Source organism: Panthera uncia, chromosome A2, assembly GCF_023721935.1.
Source record: "Panthera uncia isolate 11264 chromosome A2, Puncia_PCG_1.0, whole genome shotgun sequence".
Taxonomy (NCBI): Eukaryota; Metazoa; Chordata; class Mammalia; order Carnivora; family Felidae; genus Panthera; species Panthera uncia.
The window spans coordinates 51969320-51992898 of NC_064816.1; the positions used below are offsets into that span (position 1 = coordinate 51969320).

The 23579-nt window shown below is 44.7% G+C and overlaps 1 protein-coding gene across 4 annotated transcripts in view; it reads right to left on the minus strand.

Moving 5' to 3' along the window:
* Positions 1–7548: 7548 nt before the first annotated feature.
* TMEM40 (transmembrane protein 40) overlaps positions 7549–23579 on the minus strand; it is a 33155-nt gene continuing 17124 nt past the window's right edge. Inside the window, exons 3-12 of one of the 4 annotated variants that reach the window (XM_049641014.1) lie at positions 23371–23514; positions 19964–20053; positions 18323–18376; positions 15857–15892; positions 15458–15490; positions 15021–15068; positions 11519–11590; positions 11356–11430; positions 10795–10857; positions 7549–10023 (exon numbers count right to left, since the gene is read on the minus strand). In XM_049641014.1, coding sequence (XP_049496971.1) covers positions 10004–10023; positions 10795–10857; positions 11356–11430; positions 11519–11590; positions 15021–15068; positions 15458–15490; positions 15857–15892; positions 18323–18376; positions 19964–20053; positions 23371–23514 — 635 coding nt within the window. In that variant the 3' untranslated portion in view covers positions 7549–10003. The remainder of the gene's footprint in view (positions 10024–10794; positions 10858–11355; positions 11431–11518; positions 11591–15020; positions 15069–15457; positions 15491–15856; positions 15893–18322; positions 18377–19963; positions 20054–23370; positions 23515–23579) is intronic. The other 3 variants (XM_049641012.1, XM_049641011.1, XM_049641013.1) reach the window with 3 other exon arrangements.

The following is a 23579-nucleotide window of genomic DNA, read 5'->3' on the forward strand; positions in this document are numbered from 1 at the left end:
ACCACCCTTTCCCTACCTCTCCATTTGGGAAAACAAGAGGTTGAGGGTAAAAACAAATAAAAGATGATGGGGCCTCTCCAGGGAGGGTTGTGATTCTTTCCTGTAGTTGCAGTCTTGGGGATCTCACCCAGTCCTGGGGCCTTGAATTTCATCTTCATGATGATGTCTCCCAAACATGTATCCCCAGCCCAGACCTCCCCCTAGATCTCCAGACTCACAGACTCAACCACCCACATTTTTTACCTGGATGTCTGTCAGCATCTCAACCTTGACAGGCTACAGTATGAACCTTGTTCTTCCCAACATTCCATCTCCCCATTCCCAGCCCAGCCTGTCTGGTCTCAGTGGATGGCAACTAGATCCGAGCCACCATCATCTCTTGCCTCCTGTTATCTCATATCGGTGGAGTCATACAACGCTTGGTCTTTTATGACTGGTTTATTTCATTTAGCATTATGTCTTTAAGGCTCATCCATGTTGTACATGTATCAGAACTTCCTTCCTTTTTATGGCTGAATAATATCCCATTGTATGGATGGAGCACATTCGTCTATCCAGTCTTTCCTCAGTGGATGGACACTTGGGCTGCTTCCATGTTTTAGCCATAGTGAATAATCCTGATATGAATATTGGTGCACAAGTACCTGTTTGAATTCCTGTTTTTACTTCTTTTGAGTACATGTCTAGGACTAGAATTGCTGGATTCTGTATTTAACTTTTTGAGAAACTATGAAACTGTTTTCCACGGTGGCTACATCATTTTATGTTCTGACCAGCAATGCCCAAGGAAGGTCTGGGAGATGGTCCAGCCCCACATCCTCACCAACACTTGTTATTTTACGTTTTTTTTTAATTTTTAAAAATGTTTATTTATTTCTGAGAGAGAGACAGTCAGAGCATGAGTGGGGGAGGAGCAGAGAGAGAGGGAGACACAGAACCCAAAGCAGGCTCCAGGCTCTGAGCTGTCAGCACAGAGCCCAACGCGGGGCTGGAACTCACGGACTGCGAGATCGTGACCTGAGCTGAAGTTGGACGCTTAACCGACTGAGCCACCCAGGCGCCCCAAATTGTGTTTAAAAAAAAAAAAAAGAAAATATCACATTAGTCCAAAGGACTCACTTTATAGAAAAGGAGGTGTAGGGGGTGCCTGAGTGGCTCAGTTGGTTAAACGTCTGACTGAGCCACCCAGGCGCCCCAATAATGATATTTTAATAAATGACCAGTTTTTCAGAGACATGCGAGCCCCGACGCGGGGCTCGAACTTGTGAACTGTGAGATCATGACCTGAGCCGAAGTCAGATGCCCGACCGATTGAGCCACCCAGGTGCCCCTATTTTGTTTTGTTTTTTAATGTAATAGGCATTCTAATGGGTGTGAAGTGATAGCTCATTGTGGTTTTGATTTTCAACTCCATAATGACTAAAGATATTGAGCACCTTTTCACGGGCTCACTGGCCATTTGTACACATCTTCTTCGGAGAAATGTCTATTTAATTCCTTTGCCTTTTCTCCCTCCATTGTTGAATTGGGCTTTTGCTCTTGTTGAATTGCAGGCGTTCTTTATATATTCTGGGTATATTGGATATGTGATTTGTAAAGACTTTCTCTCATTCAGTGGGTTGTCTTTCCACTCTCTTGTTAGTGTCCTTTGATGCACAAAAGGGTGTAGGTTTATTCTTCAGAGGAAACTGTAGTGGCAAAAGACACCAGGGGAGCAAGTTGCAAAAATTAACTACAACCATCTACCAAGTGGCCCAAACCAGAGCACCAGGATCATCCCAGATTCTCCTTTTTCCTTCACTTCATTTGTTCATTCATTCATTCACTCACTCACTCATTCATTTATTGGACAAACTCAGAGTCTAGTGGGGGAGACAAAGATGGACATAGACAGTTCTCATGCTCGGTGTCAAGAGCTTGAACCCTGAGGAAAACCCAGGGGGCTAAGGGTGGGTGCACACACTTGAAGACATTCTGTGGTTTAGACCTTTAAGATGTCTTCAAATTCACCCTTTGTCTCTGTTCCTGTGGCTACCGGTATCCCTTGCTTCTAGTTTCACCCCGTTAGTCTGGGCCCTCTGGGATACTCGTGCCAGGATCGGATAAACTATGGAAGGATTTTATTAGGTGAAGCATCTGTGCAAGAGAAAAGTGGGAGTGGAAGGCTGGGAGAGCTGTCAGGCTGTGATGTCCATCTAGCCCAGGTGAAGAAGACAGGGAAGGAAGGTTGGATGGAAGGGTCTAGTATGGCAGGTTGTCTGAGGAAGGTCTGGCAGATGTCAGGCAGTCCTGTGTCTCCCAGGAATGGGCCTGCCTTAGTATTCCCCTTGTGTTGTCATTGGCTGGGAGCATCCCATGGGAAGCATGGCCTTGATGCAAACAAGGAGCAGAACAGCCCTTGTCAGTTACAATCCTTGGAGTTCAAGGTCTATGAGGCTCATTTTTTCTTTCTTTCTTTCTTTCTTTCTTTCTTTCTTTCTTCTAAATAAGTTTATTTTAAGACACACACACACACACACACACACACACACGGCGTGGGTGGGGAAGGGGCAGAGAGAGAGGGTGAGAGAGTGAACCCCAAGCAGGCTCCACAAAGTCAGTACAGAACCCTCCATCAGGCTCACACCCAGAAACTGTGAGATCATGCCCCAAGCCGAAATCAAAAGTCAGATGCTTAACCGACTGAGTCACCCAGGGGCCCTGTGAAGCTCACTTTCTTCAACTCCACAACCCGCACAGTGGTGCCAGAGTGATCTTTCTAAAATGCAATCTCACTGTGCCATTCCTCAGCTCAAACCTTCCATGGCTTCTCAGTGTCCTTGGGCTAAATCCTTATCCTGGCTCTCAAAGTCCTGCTGGGAGAAAAGGGACAATTTACTTTATGTGCTCTGTTGCCCCGCTAATCCTCACTCTTATGTGCAGTCTATGTGCCTCAAGCACACTGGACCGACTACCTGTTTCTTCAGAGACATGTACCCTCTTTAATTCCCCTATGCCCTTGCCCACACTCTGCCCTCTGCCTGGAAGGCCCTTCCCTACATCTCTCCCATCAAAGCCTAGCTCAGTGTCAAGTGCTTTCCCCAGCTTCCCAAGTTCAGTGAGCAGCATCCCTGGCTCTATCTCTGGTCCAGGCCCATGTCCTCTGGAGTAGACGGAGGATTCCTGTGGTTGTGTCAGAAGAAATGGACAAACAACTACCACAGTCCTCTCCGGCTTCTCTCCTATCTTCCCAGAGCAAGCTGGCTTGTAATGGCCTCAAAATATCCTCATAACTCCATGTTCTCTCCAGTGGTTACAACAGAAATGCACCGCACAGAATCCAGGGCAACAGAGATCGAATTCCACCCTGATCCAAGTGCTTTCTCCCTCCCTCCTCCACTTGCAATCCTGCCTTCCTGGGCTTAGGGTTTAGTGCTTTATTTTTAGACCACACATTGCACTGGGAAACTGCTTGACGCCTGAGGTGTAATCAGACCCTGGCCTGGCCCTGGCCTGGAGCTCTAGCTGAGCAGAGGGGCAATGAGAAGGTCCAAAAGCTGTGCTGGGGGCTGGGGTCCCTGGGGCAGGGCAACACTCTAGGGCAGACAGAGCACCCCCCCCCCGAGATCCAGAGAGTGGGGGGGCTTTCTCCCAGGGCATGACCCACCTGAGCCCCTCCTTTGACACCTGGGGCCAGAGAGGCCAAGATTACCAGCAGCAGAACTAGAACTGAACTCATGTCCCCAACTGCACTGTGGGGACAAATTGGAAAGCAGAGCAGAAATGATTGTATCCTTGTTCTTGCTCTGGTCCCACTCTGTGTGCACCTCCAGCTTAACACTATGGAGAGCCCCCCCAACGCAGATGGCCTGCAGGCCAGATCCAGCTTTGTTTGGCCACAAATAATTTGAATTTTAAAAAATTGTGGTAAAATACACGTAACATAAAATTTACATTTTAACCATTTTTAAGTGTACACATTCAGTGACATCAAGTACTTTTTGCATTGTTGTGCAAACATCACCACCAACCATTCCAGAACTTTTTCGTCATTCCCAAGTGACACTGTACCCATCAAACATGAACTTTCCATTCCCAACTCCCCCCCCCCAGCCAGCCCCTGACTCTGGCCTTTCTACTTTCTGTCCCTATAAATCTGACTACTCTAGGGACCTCATATAAGTGGAATCATATAATATTTTGTCCTTTTATGACTGGTTTATTTCACTTAGCGTAATGCCCTCCAGGTTTATCCATGTCGTAGCACGTGTCAGAATTTCCTTCCGTTTTAAGGCTGAAGAATATTCCATTTATGGAGAGACCACATTTTGTTCATTCGTTCATCCACTGATGGACACTTGGGTTGCTTCTACCTTTTAGAATTGTGAATAATGCTATGAACAGAACGTGCAAATATCTCTTTGAATCCCTCCTTTCAATCCTTTGAGGTGTGTGCCCAGAAGTGGATTGCTGGATTGCATGGTAATTCTACTTTTAATTTTTTTAAAGAAATACTGACATTTATTTTTTATTTTTTTAATCTTTATTTATTTTTGAGAGAGAGAGACAGACTGTGAGCGGGGGAAGAACAGAGAGAGAGGGAGACACAGAATCCGAAGCGGGCTCCAGGCTCTGAGCTGTCAGCACAGAGCCCGATGCGGGGCTTGAACTCATGAACCATGAGATTATGACCTGAGCTGAAGTTGGATGCCCAACTGACTGAGCCACCCAGGCGCCCCTACTTTTAATTTTTTTGAGGAGCCATTTTCCACAGTATAATTTGAAATTTAAAAAAATTAGTTGCCAACAAAAAACATCTGGCTTCTGTTCAGAGATTGGAGGTCAGACATCACTGGTCCTGAACTAGCCTCATCAGGCCTCCTGAGGGACACCAGCCCTACCAGGCAGTGCCCCTTCCTCAGAGGTCTGGGACACAGCTCTGTGGGGCCCTCTCCTGAGCTTCTTGGTTGTAAATCTCAAACCTGTTTCTTTTGTTCTCCAGTCCTAGGCGTTACCTATTTCTCTCTCTTAGGCTCTGTGATACCTCAGTGACCCCCTTTGCCTTTTCAACCCACCTGTGCCTGTTTAACATATCCCCTATATTAGATCTCTCTATTGAAACACCTGGTGTGGTTCCATTTTCCTGACTGGCTCTGGCTGGTACCACTTAGCTGCTATTCCTGCCTGGGTGAAGCTGGACAGCAGCTGACCCCTTTGGTCAGGTATCAGCTTTCCTGGTTGCCTCACCCCAATTTCCCATTTTTCTACATCTGGCTGACTTGGCCTGCCTGACTTAAGAGATCTGATGTAGGCCCTGCTCTGATCAATGACCTTCCAATAACATGTTCTTATTGAGAACCTACTCTGTGCCAGAGACTGTGTAGAAGACTTTATGCATCAACGATACTTGAATAATAAAAACAGAAGCAAAAACAAATAAACAAACAAAGGATTGCCTTCAAATAAAATAATATAAACCTGAAAAACCTCCAATTATAAGGTGTTTCTTTTTTTAAGTTTATTTATTTATTTTGAGAGAGAGCAAGAGCAGGGGAGAGACAAAATCCCAAGCAGGCTCAGCCCTGTCAGCAAGGAACCTGACGTGGGGCTTGAACTCACAAACCATAAGATCAAGACCTGAGCCAAGATCAAGAGGTGTTTTTTTTTTTTAATTAAAACACATTTTTAAGTTTATTTTAGTTTTGAGAGAGAAACAGAGAGAGAGCAGGGGAGGGGAGGAGAGGGGGACAGAGGATCTGAAGCAGACTCTGTGCTGTCAGCAGCAAGCCTGATGTGGGGCTCGAACTCATGAACTGTGAGATCATGACCTGAGCCGAAGCCAGATGCTTAACCAAATGAGCCACCCTGGCGACCCGAGAGTTGGGTTTTAATAAAACGTTATGATTTTTAAAAATCATGGGGTTTTAATAAAGTAATTATTATAATATATGAGACATAAAACTAGGCAACTAATAAAAATCCTTTATGGATGATTTTTTTTAAAGTTTTATTTATTTAAGTAATCTCTACACCCAACGTGGGGCTCAAACTCATGACCCCCAAATCAAGAGTCACATGATCTTCCAACTGAGCCTGCCAAGCACCCCCTGGATGATTCTTTAAAAAAAAAAAAAAGATCTTATGCAATTATCTCATGTAGTCTTTGCCACAACACCATGAGGTGGGCATTGCCGTGATCCTCATTTTACAGTTGAGGACACTGAGGGCAGGACAGAGAAGGTCTTGACCAAAATCACAGCCAGGCAGTGCCAGAGCCAGCCACAAAGACCCAACCTTCTCATAAAATGAGGCTATAACCACACCATCCTCAAGTCAGTAAGTTCATATTTCTATCACGAAAAGTTGTGTCCTATTTGTACATTTGATTAATACCTGACTTGTACATTGTAGACTCTCTTTAGAAGCAAGTTGTACACAAATGCCTGAAATCAAAACCTCACAAACCATTTTTCATTCTCCTCATCTCTTAAATGGAAATCCTGGGGGTGCTTTGGTGGCTCAGTTGGTTAAGCATCTGACTTCAGCTCAGGTCATGATCTCGTGGTTCGTGGGTTCGAGCCCTGTGTCAGGCTCTGTGCTGACAGCTCAGAGCCTGGAGCCTGCTTTGGATTCTGTGCCTCCCTCTCTCTCTGCCCGTCTCCCACTCCCACTCTGTCTCTCTCTCAAAAATAAATGTTAAAAAAATTTTTTTAATAAAAAAAATAAATAAAATGGAGACGCTACCTCATGGGGTTTCCAAGAAGATTAAATGATGTGATATACATGAAGTACATAGCTCCATACTCAGCAGGTAAGAAGTGCTGAACAGATGGTAGCTATTGATATTATTACCTAGATACAGAGGGATTATCATGCAAAGCATGAAAAGCACAGTGGCTGGAAAAGATACATATGGAAATATCTTTATTATATAATGGAAAAATCCTTATTATAAGTGCAAGAGAAAAGGGCCCAAAGTAAAAATAAATTACTCGTGCACTAAAGGCTCATGGGAAACACACCCAAACATCAACCGTGGTTGATTTTGGGCGCTGAGATTTGGGGTAATGTTTTTTTCTCTAATATAAATGTTAAAGAGGTAATAAATCACTAAAAAAGAAGCACCAGGCTTTTAAAATTTATCTACAGATGCAATTGCTACCCTATTAGAATTCCTACTGGCTTCTTTGCAGAACTGGACAAGCTGCTCCTAAAACTTGCATGGATCCAGGACAACCAAACAGCCTTGAAAAAGAGGAGTAAAGGGGGAAAACTATGTCATGGGTGTCCATGTCAGGGTCAGGCTCAGAGCTGAGTGTCGAGAGACAACACAGTTGTGACTATCAAGAACATTCCCAGGGGCGCCTGCGTGGCTCAGTTGGTTAAGCATCCAACTTCAGCTAGTGAGTTTGAGCCCCGCGTCGGGCTCTGTGCTGACAGCTCGGAGCCTGGAGCCTGCTATGGATTCTGTGTCTCCTTCTCTCTCTCTGTCCCTCCCCTGCTCATGCTCTGTCTGTCTGTCTCTCTCTCGAAAATAAGTGAACATTAAAAAAAATTTTTTTAAAAGAACATTCCCTACCCGTAGGTCACTATTCTTCTGAAATAATGCCTTAAGCTTCATTGAGAGAGGTGTCTTAGAACACGAGTAGAAAAAAAAGGATGTACGAGTCCTCAGGAATTTAATTCTCTAGTTTCATGGTTTCCCAAAGAAGATTTTTTTTACCAAACCACAGTGATTTGAGGAAAAAGGGCATTTTCATACAGTACCATTTTCATAAAGCTCCATTTATTCATTTAAAACCTTATTTTGCTTCTGATGATAATTTCCCTGCTTTTTTGGTGTAAAACTATTGTTTCTTTCACAAAATGATGCTGAAAGTTGATGTTTTTTGTTGTTTTTATTGTCCTCAGTTATCAAGGGAGAGTTGGCAGCCCTCTTCCTACTTTTTATTTTATTTAATTATTTTTTTAAGATTTTCTTTTTTTTTTTTAATGTTTTTATTTATTTTTGAGACAGAGAGAGACAGAGCATGAGCAGGGGAGGGGCAAAGAGAGAGGGAGACACAGAAACTGAAGCAGACTCCAGGCTCTGAGCTGTCAACACAGAGCCCAACACGGGGCTTGAACTCACAGACTGTGAGATCATGACCTGAGCTGAAGTCAGACGCTTAACCGACAGAACCACCCAGGCGCCCCAGATTTTCTTCTTTTTAAAGATTGTTTTTAATGTTTATTTTTGAGAGAGAGAGAGAGAGGGAGAGAGAGAGATAGGGAGAGAGAGATGGGGGGGAGACAGCAAGTGGGGGAGAGGCAGTGAGAGAAGAGGACAGAGGATCCAAAATGGGCTCTGTGCTGACAGCAGAGAGCCGGATGCAGGGCTCAAATTCATGAACCATGAGATCGTGACCTGAGCCGAAATTAAGAGTCACACACTTAACCGACTGATCCACCCAGACACCCCTAAAGGTTTTATTTCTAAGTAATCTCTATACCCAACACAGGGCTAGAACTCACAACCCTGAGATCAAGAGTCCCACACTCCCCGGACTGAGCCAGCCAGGCGCCCCCCTCCTGTCACTTTGTAAAAAATATTCTCTAACTTTGAGAAATCCCAAAGTTTGGGAAACACTGGGAAAAACTGCAGCAGCCTCAGGGCTGCTGTGCCTGGGATGGGGGCCGAGACTAGCCACACTTTGTAAGGAAGCTCAGAGTAAGGAGAACACAGGTTTGGGTTCAAATCACAGCTCCGCCACTTACTGTAGGAACTCAAACAAGTTACTAAACTTCTTTGAGTCTCTGTTTCACCATCTGCAAAATGAGGATGATTGACACCTCTCAAAGCTGCTATGAGAATTAAACCAGATAACATATGTGACTGTACCTGGACCATCAAAAACACTTGAGAAAATATCCTCCAAGAGTCTGTGAGCTCAGTGAAGGTCCCACTTTCCTCTTCTGCAAGTTGAAGAGTTCTCATTTCTTCGGTCGTTCTTTATTTTCTCACTCTGGTTTCTTCTGGGTGTTCTCTAGCTTGTCACTATTGTTCTTGACATGCGAATCCAGATCTGAATACATGCTGTTGGTGTGGACTAGCTGTGTAAAGTAGGATCTACTGTCACCTCCTTCAATCTAGACTCTGTACCTCCATTTACGAAACCCAAGTTTGCAACAGATTTTTGTGTATGTGTGCTCCTATTTTACTGCTTTGGTATTTGTTGGGCTTAGAGTACCTAACAGCCCCAGATCTTTTCATAGCAATGTTTGTAAAACCCTGTTTCTGAACTTGTGCCATCAAGGGACTTTACATTTATTCCCTTTTACACCTTATCCAGTAGACAAGGTGCCCTCCCCAACTAGATGGGGTCAAAGGAGACTCCCAGTGTGTTCTCATGCTCAAGAAACCTGAAGGAACATTTAGCTGATTCTTTTTAGTCCAGGGAAGAAAATGTTTATTTGAATCTTGATGGAATCCAAGGCAGCAGGGCTGGTGCTAGGTGATGGGGCTGAGACAAGGTGCTGTGGCTTTAGTCCCCAACATCTCACCTGTATCAGGTTCACCTGGGGGCCTGGCATGATGGTTCCTTGCCTTATGTCAGTGGGCTGTCTGTCTTTCCTCGTTGATTCAAAAGATGAAGAGCCCACCTGGATGCCCTAGGGACTCTAGAGAAATCTGAAGCCCACACAGATTATAGCTTGTAGGGCCCAGGGGTCTCCTACTGTCTCCTGAGAGCAGTGACATCCTAGAATCCTCCTGCTTGATCCAGGTAACTTGGAGGAGATAGGCCTGGCACCTTCCCTCTGCATGTCATCCTGGCAGCTGGACTGCATGCCAGTGCTGCCCGAATGATACTTAGGCCTGGGCCGGTGCCAACGTTCAGACTACATGGAAGGAAAAGAGCTCTCTTTATTGCTCTAGCCTAGCCCGCCCGCGTGTCTCCCAGAACGTGGCTCTGTCCTTGTGCACTCGGGAGATGCAGTGGCCATCATGGTGGGGCTCAGCCTGGCTGTCGGCCCTGCCTCAGCCTCAGTCGGTCTTCCTGAACCCTGGAAAGCAAAGCCCGCAGGATAGCCTGGGATTCTGAAGCGGCAAGGCCTCATTTCTACCATCACCCCCAGATGCCCAAATATCTCTCACAGTTGGGATAATGCAGTCACCCTAGAAGGCACAGGTTTCCAGGAATTAAATGGGCTACAGGAGACAGATATCCCCGGTGCAGAGACACACAGCCCCCTGGTCTCTCAGTTTTAAGATGTGATGGTAAGCAAAGAGCTGCTTGTCAGAAAGAAAGAAAGAAAGAAAGAAAGAAAGAAAGAAAGAAAGAAAAAAAGGGGATCTCCTTTAACCCAGCCCAGCCACACTAGCTGTGTGATCTCGCCAAGTCACTCTACCTCTCTGGGCCTCAGGTTCCTCATCAGTCAAGTGCAACATGACTGAGGTACGCCCAGTAGGCAAATAACATCATGGTGAAGATAGTGTTTGGTTTAGTGTAAAGTTCTCTGAGAAAGGAGAAATGTCCAGATGCCCTTCACTTTTCTACTGTAGTCCACCCTTCAGGTGTTTTGCTTCCATTCCTCCCACAGTTTGCACAACATACTTGCACAGTGGGTATTATTACACCCACGGCCCGGTGGAGGAAACTGAGGCTGAAAGACAATCCTGGGCCCCAGAGCTGGTAGATCGGCAGAGGCAGGACTTGAACCCAGGCCCCTGACTCCAGGCCCTGTGCTGTTGTTTCCTGTATGCTAAGCCTTATTTGCAACCAAAGACCCTGATCCGGAGGAAGGAGGTGAACATATGAAGAATGTAAACATTACCCATCAGCCTAAGCTTCTGAAGGAGGGGGATGAAGCCGTGTAGGACGCTGTGGATCCGGTACACTGCTCACGAACAAAGAGAAAGGAACGTGAGCTTTGTGCCCCAGCAAGGGACGCAGGGTCAGCCCTCACCTACCCTCGGACAAAGGCCTACCCCACACAAACAAGGATTAATGGTGGAATTTCAGGCAGCAGGTTAAGCTTAGATAATAGTACTGGAGTTATTATTATTAAAAACAATGACCTCAAACAGCAATAACAGTGCCAGGAAACTCGGTGGATTCAGTACCCAACTCCATGAACTGCCTTGTTTTCCATATCTGGCTAATTCTGTTTGTTTGCCACTTTAAACTGTTTTTGTTGCATTTTTGTGGAGCTGCCCATTTTTTCCATGAGGTTTTGCCAATGACCTCACATTGACCTTGAAAGTGGTCAGGAAGAAAACATGAGCATAAGGAAATCTTTAAAAAATGTTTAGGTTGTGGCTTTCTGGCCCTTGGCGAGCGTCCGTGGCAGTCCGGCCACCACCCTAAAGAGTCTCTGGGGGCTGGGGGGACTTACCAAGCCCAAAGTAGATGCCAACGGTCTCCAGGGAGGCGAAGGTGAGTAGGCCGACCCCAAGGGACATGAACCAGTCTGCAAGGGCAGCGAGGAAGAGAATGGTCAGCCTGCAGGTCTGGTCCCTCCTATCCCCCCACCCTGTCCCTGTTCCCATGGCCCTCACCTGCGTAATAGTGATAACACACCAGCAAGGTCCCAATGGCAAAGCAGAGCAGGACAAAATGGAAAAACTCATCTGTAAAGGCAGAGGTGGATATTACTATTTGCTTCTTTCTCTCTCTCTTTTTTACAGTTACTAAAAGTATTCTTGTCTCTGCTCCAAAGTGACTTTAGTCAGAGATGCGGCTCCTGACCAGCCGAACTAAAACAGCACCCCAAATCCCACTCCTTTCCAGGCTTTATCTCATTTTATTATTTTTCTAACACCGACACCACTCAACTTGTTATATTTTTATTTCCACACTTATTCTCAAAAAAAAAAACAAAGAAAAAATACAAAATAGATTTATTTTGTCTGTCCTCCGCAGTAGGATGCTGGGGCAGGGATTTTGCTCAGAGAATAAACCACTGCCAGGCATATAGAGCTGCCATACTGTATTTGTCAAATGAGTATTAAATGCGATTGTAAAAAAACGCATTTTTTTACAAAATTTTATAAAATTCCCTCCTTAAAAGCAAGCAGTGATTGTGAAAGCCTTTCCAGGCATATATATACCTATTTTAAAAAACAAAACCAGGGAAGTATCACAATACCAGATTTTAAGATATACTACAAACCTTTAGTAATCAAAACAGTGTGGTATTAGCATAAAAATAGACACATAGATCAGTGGAACAGAACAGAGAGTCCAAAAATAAAGCCATGCTTTTCTGGTCAATTAATCTTCAACAAAGGAGGGAAGAATATGCAATGGAAAAAAGACGGTCTCTTTAACAAATGGTGTTGGGGAAACTGTACAGCAAAGGAATAAAACTGGATCACTTTCTTACATTATACACAAAAGTAAATTCAAAATCGATTAAAGACCTAAATGTGAGACAGGAAACCATAAAATCCCCAGAAGAAAACATAGACAGTAATTTCTTTGACATCGGCCATAGCAGCTTCTTTAGAGATAGGTCTCCTGAGGCAAGAGACCCAAAGGCAAAATTAAACAAATGAGGTTATACCAAAATAAAAACTTCTGCACAGTGAAGGAAACCATCAACAAAACAAAAAGGCAACATAGTGAATGGGAGAAGATATTTGCAAATGACATATCTGATAAGGGGTTGGTATCCAAAATATACAAAGGACTCACACAACTCAACACCGACAACAATCGTCTTCATTATCATCATCGTCATCATTATCATTATCATCATCATCCAGTTAAAAAATGGATAGAAGACATGAACAGACATTTTTCTGAAGAAAATATCCAAATGGCCAACAGACACCATGAAAGGATGCTCAATATCACTAATCGTCAGGGAAATGCAAATGAAAACCACAATGAGATTTCACTTTACACCTGTCAGAATAGCTAAAGTAAAAGACACAAGAAATAAAAAGTGTTGGCGAAGATGTGGAGAAAAAGGAACCCTCGTGTAGTGCTGGTGGGAATGCAAACTGGTGCAGCCTCTGTAGAAAACCAATGCGGGGTTTCTTAAAAAAATTAAAAATAGAATTACCATACCATCCAGTAATTCCACTACTGGGTATTTACTCAAAGAAAAAGAAAACACTAATTCAAATAGATATATGCACCCTGATGTTTATAGCAGCATTGCCTACAATAGCCAAATTATAGAAGCAGCCCAAGTATCCATTGAGAGTTGAGTGGATATGCGTGTTACTCAGCCAAGGACCTGAATGGACTTAGAGGGAATGATGCTAGGTGAAATAAGTCAGTCAGAGAAAGACAAATACCATACGATTTCACTCATATGTGGAATTTAAGGAACAAAACAAACATATGAACAAAGAAAAAAGAGAGACAAACAAAAAAACAGACCCTTAAATACAGAGGACAAACTGATGGTTACTAGAGGGCAGGTGGGGGGGGGGGCAGGGGATAAGTAAAATACATGAAGGAGATTGAGAGCACACTTATCGTGATGAGCAACGAGAAATGTATAGAATTGTTGAATCATTATATTGTACATCCGAAACTAATACAACACCGTGTATTAACTATACTTGAATTTTTAAAAAAGCAGGACCAATTTGTATACCTGCTGCTCTATCATTTGCTTTCTTCATCTCATGGATAGATTAGGACCATCTTTCCATCTTAGAACATAATAGATCTGCCCTGTTCTTTTTGACGGCTGCACAGTGTTCCATGGTATAAACTTAACCCAATTTAGTTAACTGGTCCCTCATTGATAAACCTAGAAGTGTTTTTTGCTGTTACCACTGATGCTGCACAAACATCACTACACATGAATCTGTGCACGTGTTTCTGTGGGCCCGATGCCCAGAAGTGAAATTGCAGGCTTGGAGGGTTCTCCTAGCTAACACAGATGTGGAGAGGAGCCAAGACTAGGGTCTGGGCCTTGGGCAGGTGTTCAGGTGTGCTCTGGAGTGAGGTCTCCCTGCGCTTTGCCAGGCACTGGGGAGAGAACACAGGGCCTTGGACTCGGTCAAGGGGCCGTGATGAGAGGAGGCTCTGCTGTCTGTGTCCGAAGGACAATGACAATGACAGGTGGCATTAAAGACACAGGGGTTCCAAACTAAGACCATGCTCTAGGAAGGAGAGTGGAAAGGGGAATCACCTTCTTGCTTTCGGGTATAATGCCTGTCCCGCACTTTGGGAATCTCAGTGTTATTCCTGTGAGGCACATTTCATAGCCCAGGAAAGTTCTAAAGCCCTGGTTCCTTTAGCTGGACAGAGACAGAGTCAGGGGCTCACACCCAGGTGTCCTACGCCCTAAAGGTGGCCTTTTGATACAACCCTAAATGTTTCAAGGACAACTTCCATTTGTTTAATCAAACACGTTGGTCTCACATCCCTTTCTCATCCTTCTCCTTAAAGCCCTCGCAGATTCCAGGCTTAGAGCAAAGGAATTCCTTCCAGTTCTTATCACTCCTTCTCTAGAGTCTAGGCTAATCTAACCTCAGGGCTTCCTTGCCCCCTCTAGTTCCCTATCATGACCAGAGGCCTGGGGGGCATCTATCATCCCCTTGACTCCGTGTATAGCAGCAAGAGCACAGGACCAGGGTTCAAGTCTAGGTCGTGCTACTGGCTAGCTGAAAGCCCACACGCCATCCTTGAGTCTTAGCTTCCACATCTGCACAATGGGAGTCATTATACCACCTTCTTGCCATGATTCTAAGCTGAGGTGTTTGCAAACACCACACATGACAGAGGTGGGCTGTGATCGCCCACCTCTTTTTCTAGGCCACCAGTGGACTTTCTAACCACAGAAATCTGGACCAGACAGACAGGTAGAAATAGCTTTGGGACACGAAATTCCTTACCATCTTTTTTTTTTTTTTTAATTTATTTTGAGGGGGAGGAGGGGCAAAGAGAGAGGAAGAGAGAGAATTCCAAGCAAGCTCTGTACTGTCAGCACAAAGCACAACGCAGGGCTCAGTCTCACGAACCATGAGATTATGACCTAAGCCGAGATCAAGATTCAGACGCCCAACTGACTGAGCCACCCAGGCACCCACTTACCATCTTTCTTTATATTCAGTCTTCTTAACTGAGAGGCTTCCACTTCTCCTTAGGAACAAGAGAGAGATGAGTGTTTACTTTGAAGAGGGGTGCCAGGTGGGGTTTTCTCTTCTCTGCCTCACTCAGACCAGCTCTCCTGGGTTCCTCTTCCTGGGTCAGAGGGCACTCACCACAGGGCCAATCAGGGCAAAGCTGTGAAGGTGGGGTGTGTCTGTCCTTGGGACCCCCACTGACCCCTTCCTCTCTACCCAACCTGAGTCTACATTCTGTTTCCTTTCTCCTGAGCTTGGAGAGCCCTTCCCAGAATCAAGGTGACACTCTGGCTGGTGATGTAGTCCCTGCTTGACTGACCCACTCTCTCAGGCTGTCTGGTCCTGCCCTAACCCCCCCGGAATGGAGGCCACCTCCCCCTCTCCTCTTGGAGTTTGTGTATTTACCACTTGCTGGGTCAGAGCCTCTCCTTCGGAGTCCTGGAAATCAGAAATATAACATTAATGCCAGACTAGCTTGGGCCCTTAACAGGTGCCTCCACCCTAGCAGAGGAAGTAGGTCACCTCTGAAAATCCCAAGTCAAATTCTCCAGCCCCCAAGGGATCTTTCTATCTATTGATTGTTGACTGAAATCCCCTTGCCTCTTGCCTAAAGCCCCTTTCTAATCTGCACTGGGCCCCTGCCTGACTGAGCCCAGGTCAGAGCCCCAGGTCTGCAAGTGGATTTGGAGTCCCCAACTCACACCCACGAACCCTGATAGCAGCTGGCTCTCTCAGGGGAAACAAAACGCCCAGACCTGTTCGTCATCAGCACTGACAACCCCTATCCCTTAACTGGACACTCACCTGATTCTCCAGAGGGCACCACCTCTCCGGGGACACCTACACAGAAGGAAAATCAGTGATCACATATCCATTATCCTCTGGGTGGGGAGCAGTTATACTGTGGGACAGATGGATCTCATTCAGAGACTTTCCATTTGATCTGAGTGGGCCAAGAGGTGACTGGAGCAGGCTGGAGGGCTATTCCATCTCGAGGGGGAACCACTACCCACCAGCCACCAAAAGCCACTGTAGAAAAGCCTGTCCAGTGTTACAGGTCATCCAATTTCCCACAAGAGGCCAGAAATCCAGTTTTTATATCAACTTTTTTTTTAAAATTTATTTTAATAGAGAGAGAGAGAGAGAGCACACACTGGAGGTGCAAAGAGAGAGAATCCCAAGCAGGCTCCACACTGTCAGCACAGAGCCCGATGCAGGGCTGGAACGAACTCACGAACCATGAGATCATGACATGAGCCGAAACCAAGAGACAGACGCTCAACCGGCTGAGCCACCCAGGTGCCCCTACATTAACTTCTTGATTATAGAAAAGGTGGGCACCTCTTGTATTCCACTGAACCAAAGACATCATTTGTGAGAAATGACATTATTTTCTATATTACTATGTAAGGAAAACCACTGCCAATTTTAATTGTAAGTTGCCAGCAATTTTCAGATGCATCCCGACCTTAGAGATACCTAAATGTGAAAAAGTAGGAGTTGTACAATTGATGAAATGTAATAATAATAATAATAATAATAGTAACACTCCTTGAGCTAGATAAAACACATCTGCACACCTGTGGGCATCAGTTTGCAACCTCTGCCTGTTCATGACTACACAGATGCAGATGACGACACTTAGCCATGTGGCCCCAGCCCCACCAGGCCCTGAGTTCATGGGAACCAAGCTGGGCTGCACATTGGTAACTCTGGCCCCACACTCTGCTGAGTGTTGAGCTCCTTGTCTGGGCGGCTGAGGCTGATTTGAGCCCTCTGTACTTGTCCTGAGCTGCTGCCTCCCCAGTTAATCTGGTTTAGGGTGGCCTACCCACCCCATTCATCCTGATTCTTGGTGCTTATTCTAGCTCCTGGGGACCTCTCTCCCAGCCTGTCAAATCCTTTCCCTCAAGGGCAGGGAGAACCCCTTGTAGCATCCCCACTCCCCCCTCCAACAGGTAGTCACCACATCTGTACACTTCCCATTCTTCATTGGGTCAGCCTCAGGACACAAACATCAGAAGACGGCACTCGGCACACAACAATAAACACGCTGAACTGTTTTTATGCAAATAGGTCTTTATGTTGATATGCAAATAGGAAACATCATCTGCAGGTGACCTGAGGGGTCAGTACTGAGGGTACGGAGAACATACCGAGAACAGTATGAATTAATGAGACTCTAGGAGTGTAATTTACTTAGAATCTCCTAGGTCTTGGGGGGAAAAAGTAATTCACAGATTCACAAACTGTGGTGATATCTACCTTTCAGTGAATATGAATTACTTTTATGATGAGAAAAAAACATTTTTAAATATATGTAAATGTAACCATTTCTCTCTCTTTCATTTTACACCCAGTGAAACCATTCCCACAGTACTTGAGTAATTAAAAACATTTTCCTAAACCAAGTAACACTTGGCTTTGTGAAAGAGAAAGAATGAGAGAAAGAGAGAAAGGAAGGAAGGAAGGAAGGAAGGAAGGAACAAAGAAAGAAGGAAAGAAACAAAGAAAGAAAGAAACAAACAAACAAACAAACAAAGAGTTCAGGCAAGCAAATAAAACAGTATTAACTATTTACCCACAATGCTACCACCCAGAGGAAGACACAGGTAATATCTTGATGCAGAAATTAAAATATTCTATTTACCTTTCTTAGAATTATTATCTAACACCTTATTATCAGGTGTTAGGAGACTATGTGGATTAAACAAAGTTAAACAGGTTTTCATTTTCGTATCTGCAGTACGCATTTGTTAGGCTTCTTTGGCAAACTGGCTCATTCCTACAAATTGCACCCATTTCATCAAAGTGCTACCAAGCAAAGTGCCATGTCTATAACTCCTTGCTGTAATAACCACTATGTCTGGAGATGATTATTCCATGAAGTATTTAGAGATCAGATCCTTAATTTTCCCATGCATGTGTACATAGCCCACTACTCCAAGATAGTGCGTGCTAATCATGTTCTATTTCGCTGGTTGGAAAGCTCAGGCCCAGAAAGATTGGCTGACTTATCTAGGTCGCCCTGCAAGTCAAGATTATAGTTCAGAAGAGAATCCGGGGCAGTCTCCCCATGGTAGAAAATGCTTGCCCCCATCCCCATCCGCCAATGTTCTAACCATTCATCTGGCCATATTTCCTATATTTTCCTAGCACTTTTCAGTCCATTGAAACACCCTCATGATCTTGTTTCTGTCGCACAAAGTCCAGAGAGCTCACGTCTTTGTGTAGTTCCCTTTTCTCCAAGGCCACTGGACGATGACTTACCTCCATAGAGCTGAAGCTCATCCTTCAAAAGGTCAGGCTCCTCATGCACAGCACCTGAGTGGAAACATCCTTTTAGCCAGCTCTTCCCAGTCACAGTATCCCAGAAGAGCTTCCATCTCCCACACATCTGAAGTCTTAAAAAGTAACATAAGCCTTGTTTGTGCTGGGGTGAGCCTGGCAGTCTTTAAGAGGCAAGACAGCCTTCACGAGTACTTTCCCTTTACGCTGTCTGACTCCCCCCACATGATCAGAGGCAACTGTGGTCAGCTTCCTGGACCTGGGTCTGAGAGGTCCTGAGGGTCTGAGAGGACCTGAGCCTCCTTCAAAGTCAATAGTCAGAGTTGCCATTTATTAAGCACTTATTATGTACTAACACGGAACTTAGATATTTATATTTAACATTTTGTTAGAACCCTGGGGTGACTGAGTGGCTCAGTCAGTTAAACATCCAACTCTTGATTTCCATTCAGGTCATGATCTCACAGTTCATGAGATCCAGCCCTGCCTTGAGCTCTGTGCTGACGGTGTGGGGCCTGATTGGGGTTCTCTCCCTGCCCCTTCCCTGCTTGTGTGCTCTCTCAAAATAAAAAACTAAACTTAACAAAAAATACTTTGTTAGATCCTTATGGAAATCCAATGAAGAAGGTATGAGTATCTCTTCTTCCCCCATTTTATGGGTAAGGGAACTGAGGGCCACAAAGTTAAATTATTCCCTGAAGGTCACGTGGCCAGTAAGTGGCAATTCCAGGGTTCAAACCCAGATCTGTAACCAAAACCTGCAATCATAATCACTTTTATCTTCAAAAATAGAGCCCAGAACTCAACTCTAACTTCCTGGGCAGCATTTATTAAACATCTCCCAGGTTCTGTGTGCCAGGTTCTGTACTAGGCATTAATACAGACTCTTCACCTCATGGTCTTTTCTTCCCACAACCCACTTAGGCCAAAATGTATTTAAATTTTTTATTTTTGCAAAAGTTTTCTTCTGGTTGTTAAAATAGAACACGTTCACTGTATAATTTTTATAGCCAAAAAAGTGAAAGCCAAAAATCACCCACAATTTAACCATCCAGAGATATCCAGAGATAACCACTCCTGACGCTTTGCTATTTTTCCTTCCAGTCTTATTTATGGCCACGTATGTGTGAATTTTTACAGAGTATATATGAGATCAAACCAGTCATATGATTTAGCATCTTTCTTGGTCACTTCAGAGATGTTTGAAGAACAGAACTGTAGCCAGGGAAGGGTGTATTTTACTGTCATTGGACATGAGGCTGCTTGCCATTGGTGCCTTACTATAAACACTGCTGTGAGGAACATCCTTAAAAAAAAACTTTTAAGCATTTATTCATTTTTCAGAGTAAGAGCGACAGAGCATGAGCAGGGGAGGGGCAGAGAGATAGGGAGACACAGAATCAGAAGCAGGCTCCAGGCTCTGAGCTGTCAGCCCAGAGCCCAATGCGGGGCTTGAACTCACAGACTGCAAGATCATGACCTGAGCTGAAGTCAGACGCTCAACCGACTGAGCCACCCAGGCACCCTGTGAAGAACATCTTCACGCAGGTATGCTCATTCCCACTGAGAAACTCAATCAGGAGCTGGGTGGGCAAAGGAGAAATGGCAAGGCTTATCGCCTACCAGGTGAGCTGTCCCTGGGAGGGTGTCCAGCCCCTTGGCTCTGCCGACGTTTTCCAGTTACTCTGGGATGCTGGTCCTCATCACTGCTCCCTGCAAGGAACAAACACAAACTCTAGGAGAACCTCAGCCTGGCATGAGCCTGAAATACATTCGTTCTGATGTTTGTTCTCAGAATTTAGCTTATATGAGGAGTGTGATCTGGAGGAAAGAGCACTGTTTGGCGGGGAGGGGCGGTGGTGAGGGAGGGGTAGGAGATCAGCCACAAACTTTCTGTGTGACCTTGGACAACTCATTTAATATTTCCACTGTTGCTTTCATGAAGATAAGATGAGGTCACCTGAGGCATCCTATGATAAGCACAGGGGCTGTGTCATCTCTGTGTCCCCACATCATGCTGACTCTCTTTGCTCCCACTGGAAAAGCCCTTCCCATTTGTCTCCTTTATCTTGAAAATTAAGGAGTAGGAAGGCTTTTCTAACTGCCCCAGTTCACGCTAATCGCCACCCTCCCTCATCTGGGTTACGATCGCATCAGCTATCTGTGCTTGACACAGTGGGCATGAGGGCCAGCGGTGATGGTGTTCGTCTCTCCAACCATCTTGAACTCCTGAAGGACAAGGCCTGGGTCCCTACTGTTCTAAGGGTGCCCAGCCGGGAGGAGGAGCTTGATCAAGACTTGAAGAATGACAGAGTTGTTAGCACTTGGACCAGTCAGTGTTGCAGGAATTCAGGCCTGGGAGCCAGGAGTTCCTGGCTTCAGGTCCAGAGGGCTCCCTTTTCCTGAGGATGACCGAATGGCTCTGGCAGCGTGAATGTCCCTCAGTGTGCTTGCGGAGCTCCTGCTTAATCGTGGATAAATTTTAAATTTCCAGGAAGCTAGATTAACTGTGTTTTAAAATCAGCGCATATGTGATGTCAGCTAGGTGCAGAGGAAAAGGCATCAGGAAGTACATCAAGATTACAACAGCAGGCGTGACTGGGTGGCTCAGTTGGTTGAGCTTCCAACTCTTGGTTTTGGCTCAGGTCATGCGCTCAGGGTCCTGAGAATGAGCGCTGTGTCTGGCTCGGCGTTGAGCATGGAGCCTGCTTGAGATTCTTTCTCTCCTTCTCTCTCTGCCCCTCTTTCTCTCTCTAAAAAATAAATTAAATTAAGAAAAAAAAGATTGCAACGGCAGTATTTATCTCAGAAGATGGGATTTTGGTTAGCTTCTATTTTCTTCTTTTCTGTATTTTATAAATATTAATCAATGTAAAAAAAACTTTTTCATTGCGTTTTGCAAAATATAAAACAACACAGAAAATGAAACAAAACATTATTCCAAATTCTATCGGCCAGGGACAACCTCCCTCAACATGAAAAATGAACATTATTTTAGCTTTCTCTATGATGTATTCATAATATGTAATTTTTTATAAAAGGTATTATAGTATTAAATGCTTTCTAAAATGAGGACAATTTTTATATGTGCTCTCTAATTCGATTATTTAAAAAAGTAACCCTGGCAGAAAGAGTCACAGTTTGCTGCTACTTGGTACCCCAGTATCCATCCCAGAGCCTGGCACATGTTGGTGCTTAACAAATATTTACTGAATAAATGTAAGGAAACACAGTAATATGTGTTCAGTGATTATCTCTGGGTGACAGAGCAAAGGGTGATTTTCTTCTTCTTTCTACTTCCTTATATGCTCCATATTTTTACAGTGTTTCTATGTGCAATCTTGCACAATAAAAAGTTTTAATTAAAAAGCAACAGGATGCATTAAAAAAGATATATAGGGAGAGGAGTACTGGCTGCTGGACTATGAGTTAGGGTCCCCAGTATGGAGGAAGGCTGAGGATACAGTGAAGTGCCAGCCAGGCTTGGGGTCGAAAGGGCTAATGGTCACCAGCAAAGCCCAAAGCATGGGCAGGGTGTGAGTTCTAGCAGCAGACCAGCCTTTGTGGATCAGAGATCAGAATCCCGATATCAGCATGTCTCTGTGCTTCTGTGTTTCTTTTCTTGTTGCTTTTTCCTTAGTGTTCAGTTTTGCTAATCACAGGCAGTCCCATGTGTGCTGCAGAGACCTGAGGAAAGGGGCTTATGGTCACACTTGGGGGAGGACATTTGTAGGGGAGCAGCACCCCCGAGGGTCAACCTGAATGGGAAGACAGAATGTCACCTCCCACCCAGGGAAGAGAAAAAAAAAGGACAAGCAAGAGCCCCCTAATACCGAGAAACTCTTCTTCCAGGGCTAAACCTAATCGGGGATGGGTGTGTATATCCATTCTTGATTCTCGAACAATAAGGGTTTGAACTGTCTGGGTCTACTTAAATGCAGATTTTTTTTTTTTTTAAGTTTTTTTTTTTTTTTAATTTAATTATTTTGAAGGAGACAGAAACAGTGCAGTGGGGGAGGGGCAGAAAGAGAGGGAGAGGGAATCCCAAGCAAGCTCCACACTGCCAGCACAGAGCACGATGTGGGGCTCGACACGAAACCAGGAGATCATGACCTGAGCCGAAACCAAGAGTTGGATGCTTAACCGACTGAACCACCCAGGCGCCCCCGTAAGCAGATTTCTTTTTACCTCATTGCGTTATAAATGTATTTTCTCTTCCTTTTCCTACTTTTTTTTTTTTTAATTTTAGATATTTAAATATTTATTTATTTAGAGCACACAGGTCGGGGAGGGGCAGAGAGAAAGGGAGAAGAGAGAATCCCAAGCAGGCTCCGGCTGACAGCACAGAGCCCAGCATGGAGCTTGATCTCACAAACTGCGAGATCATGACCTGAGTCGAAATGAAGAGTCTGTTGCTTAACCATCTGAGCCACTCAGGCACTCCAGGGGATAATCTTAACAGTTTTTTTTTTAGAGCTGTTACTATGTGCAAGGTGCTAAGACTTTAGATGTGTAAAGAATGTAATCCTGCCCACAATTCCATGAGGTAGTAGCTTTTGCTATCATCCCCAGTTTATAGATGGGGGCCCCAAAGCACATTGGGTTTAGCAGTTTACCCAAAAGGACACATAGCTGGTGAGTGGCAAAGAAAGGGTTTGGACCTAGGCAGGCTGGTGCACTGAGTTCAACAGCAGAGTGCTCCTGAAAAGCCTAAAATTACTTTACATGAGACGCAGCCGCTTGAGGGGGTTTCTGGGAAGCATGAAAATTAGCTGCAAAGATATCACAGAATAACAAAATACTCAGGATATGACGGCAAGAATTTTTAAACAGAGTACCAAATTGTCTGTGTGGTCAGTTATTAACTGTGTACAAGTTGCATATATCGACAGGTGGGGTCTGGAAGGGAATATGAAAAAATAGAGTTGAAGTATCAAGGCAGGAGATTATGGGGGATTGTTTTCTCATGTAAATGCTTTTCTTGAATAATATTATGAATATATATACATATGTACTAATCTTTGCTATACCTGAAGAAGAGGAGGATGACGAAGAGGAAGAGGAGGAAGAAGATGAAGAGGAGGAGGAGGAGGAAAAACACTTGTCTCTCTTGGGTTGTTCTTGAGGAAAGAGTCCAGCTTCCCTGTCTTGCTTGTGGAAATCCGTCTCTCCATCTGGGAGGCACACATAGGCAAGGATGAGTGTTTCTTGCCCTTCCTACCCCAGAGACCACCAAGAC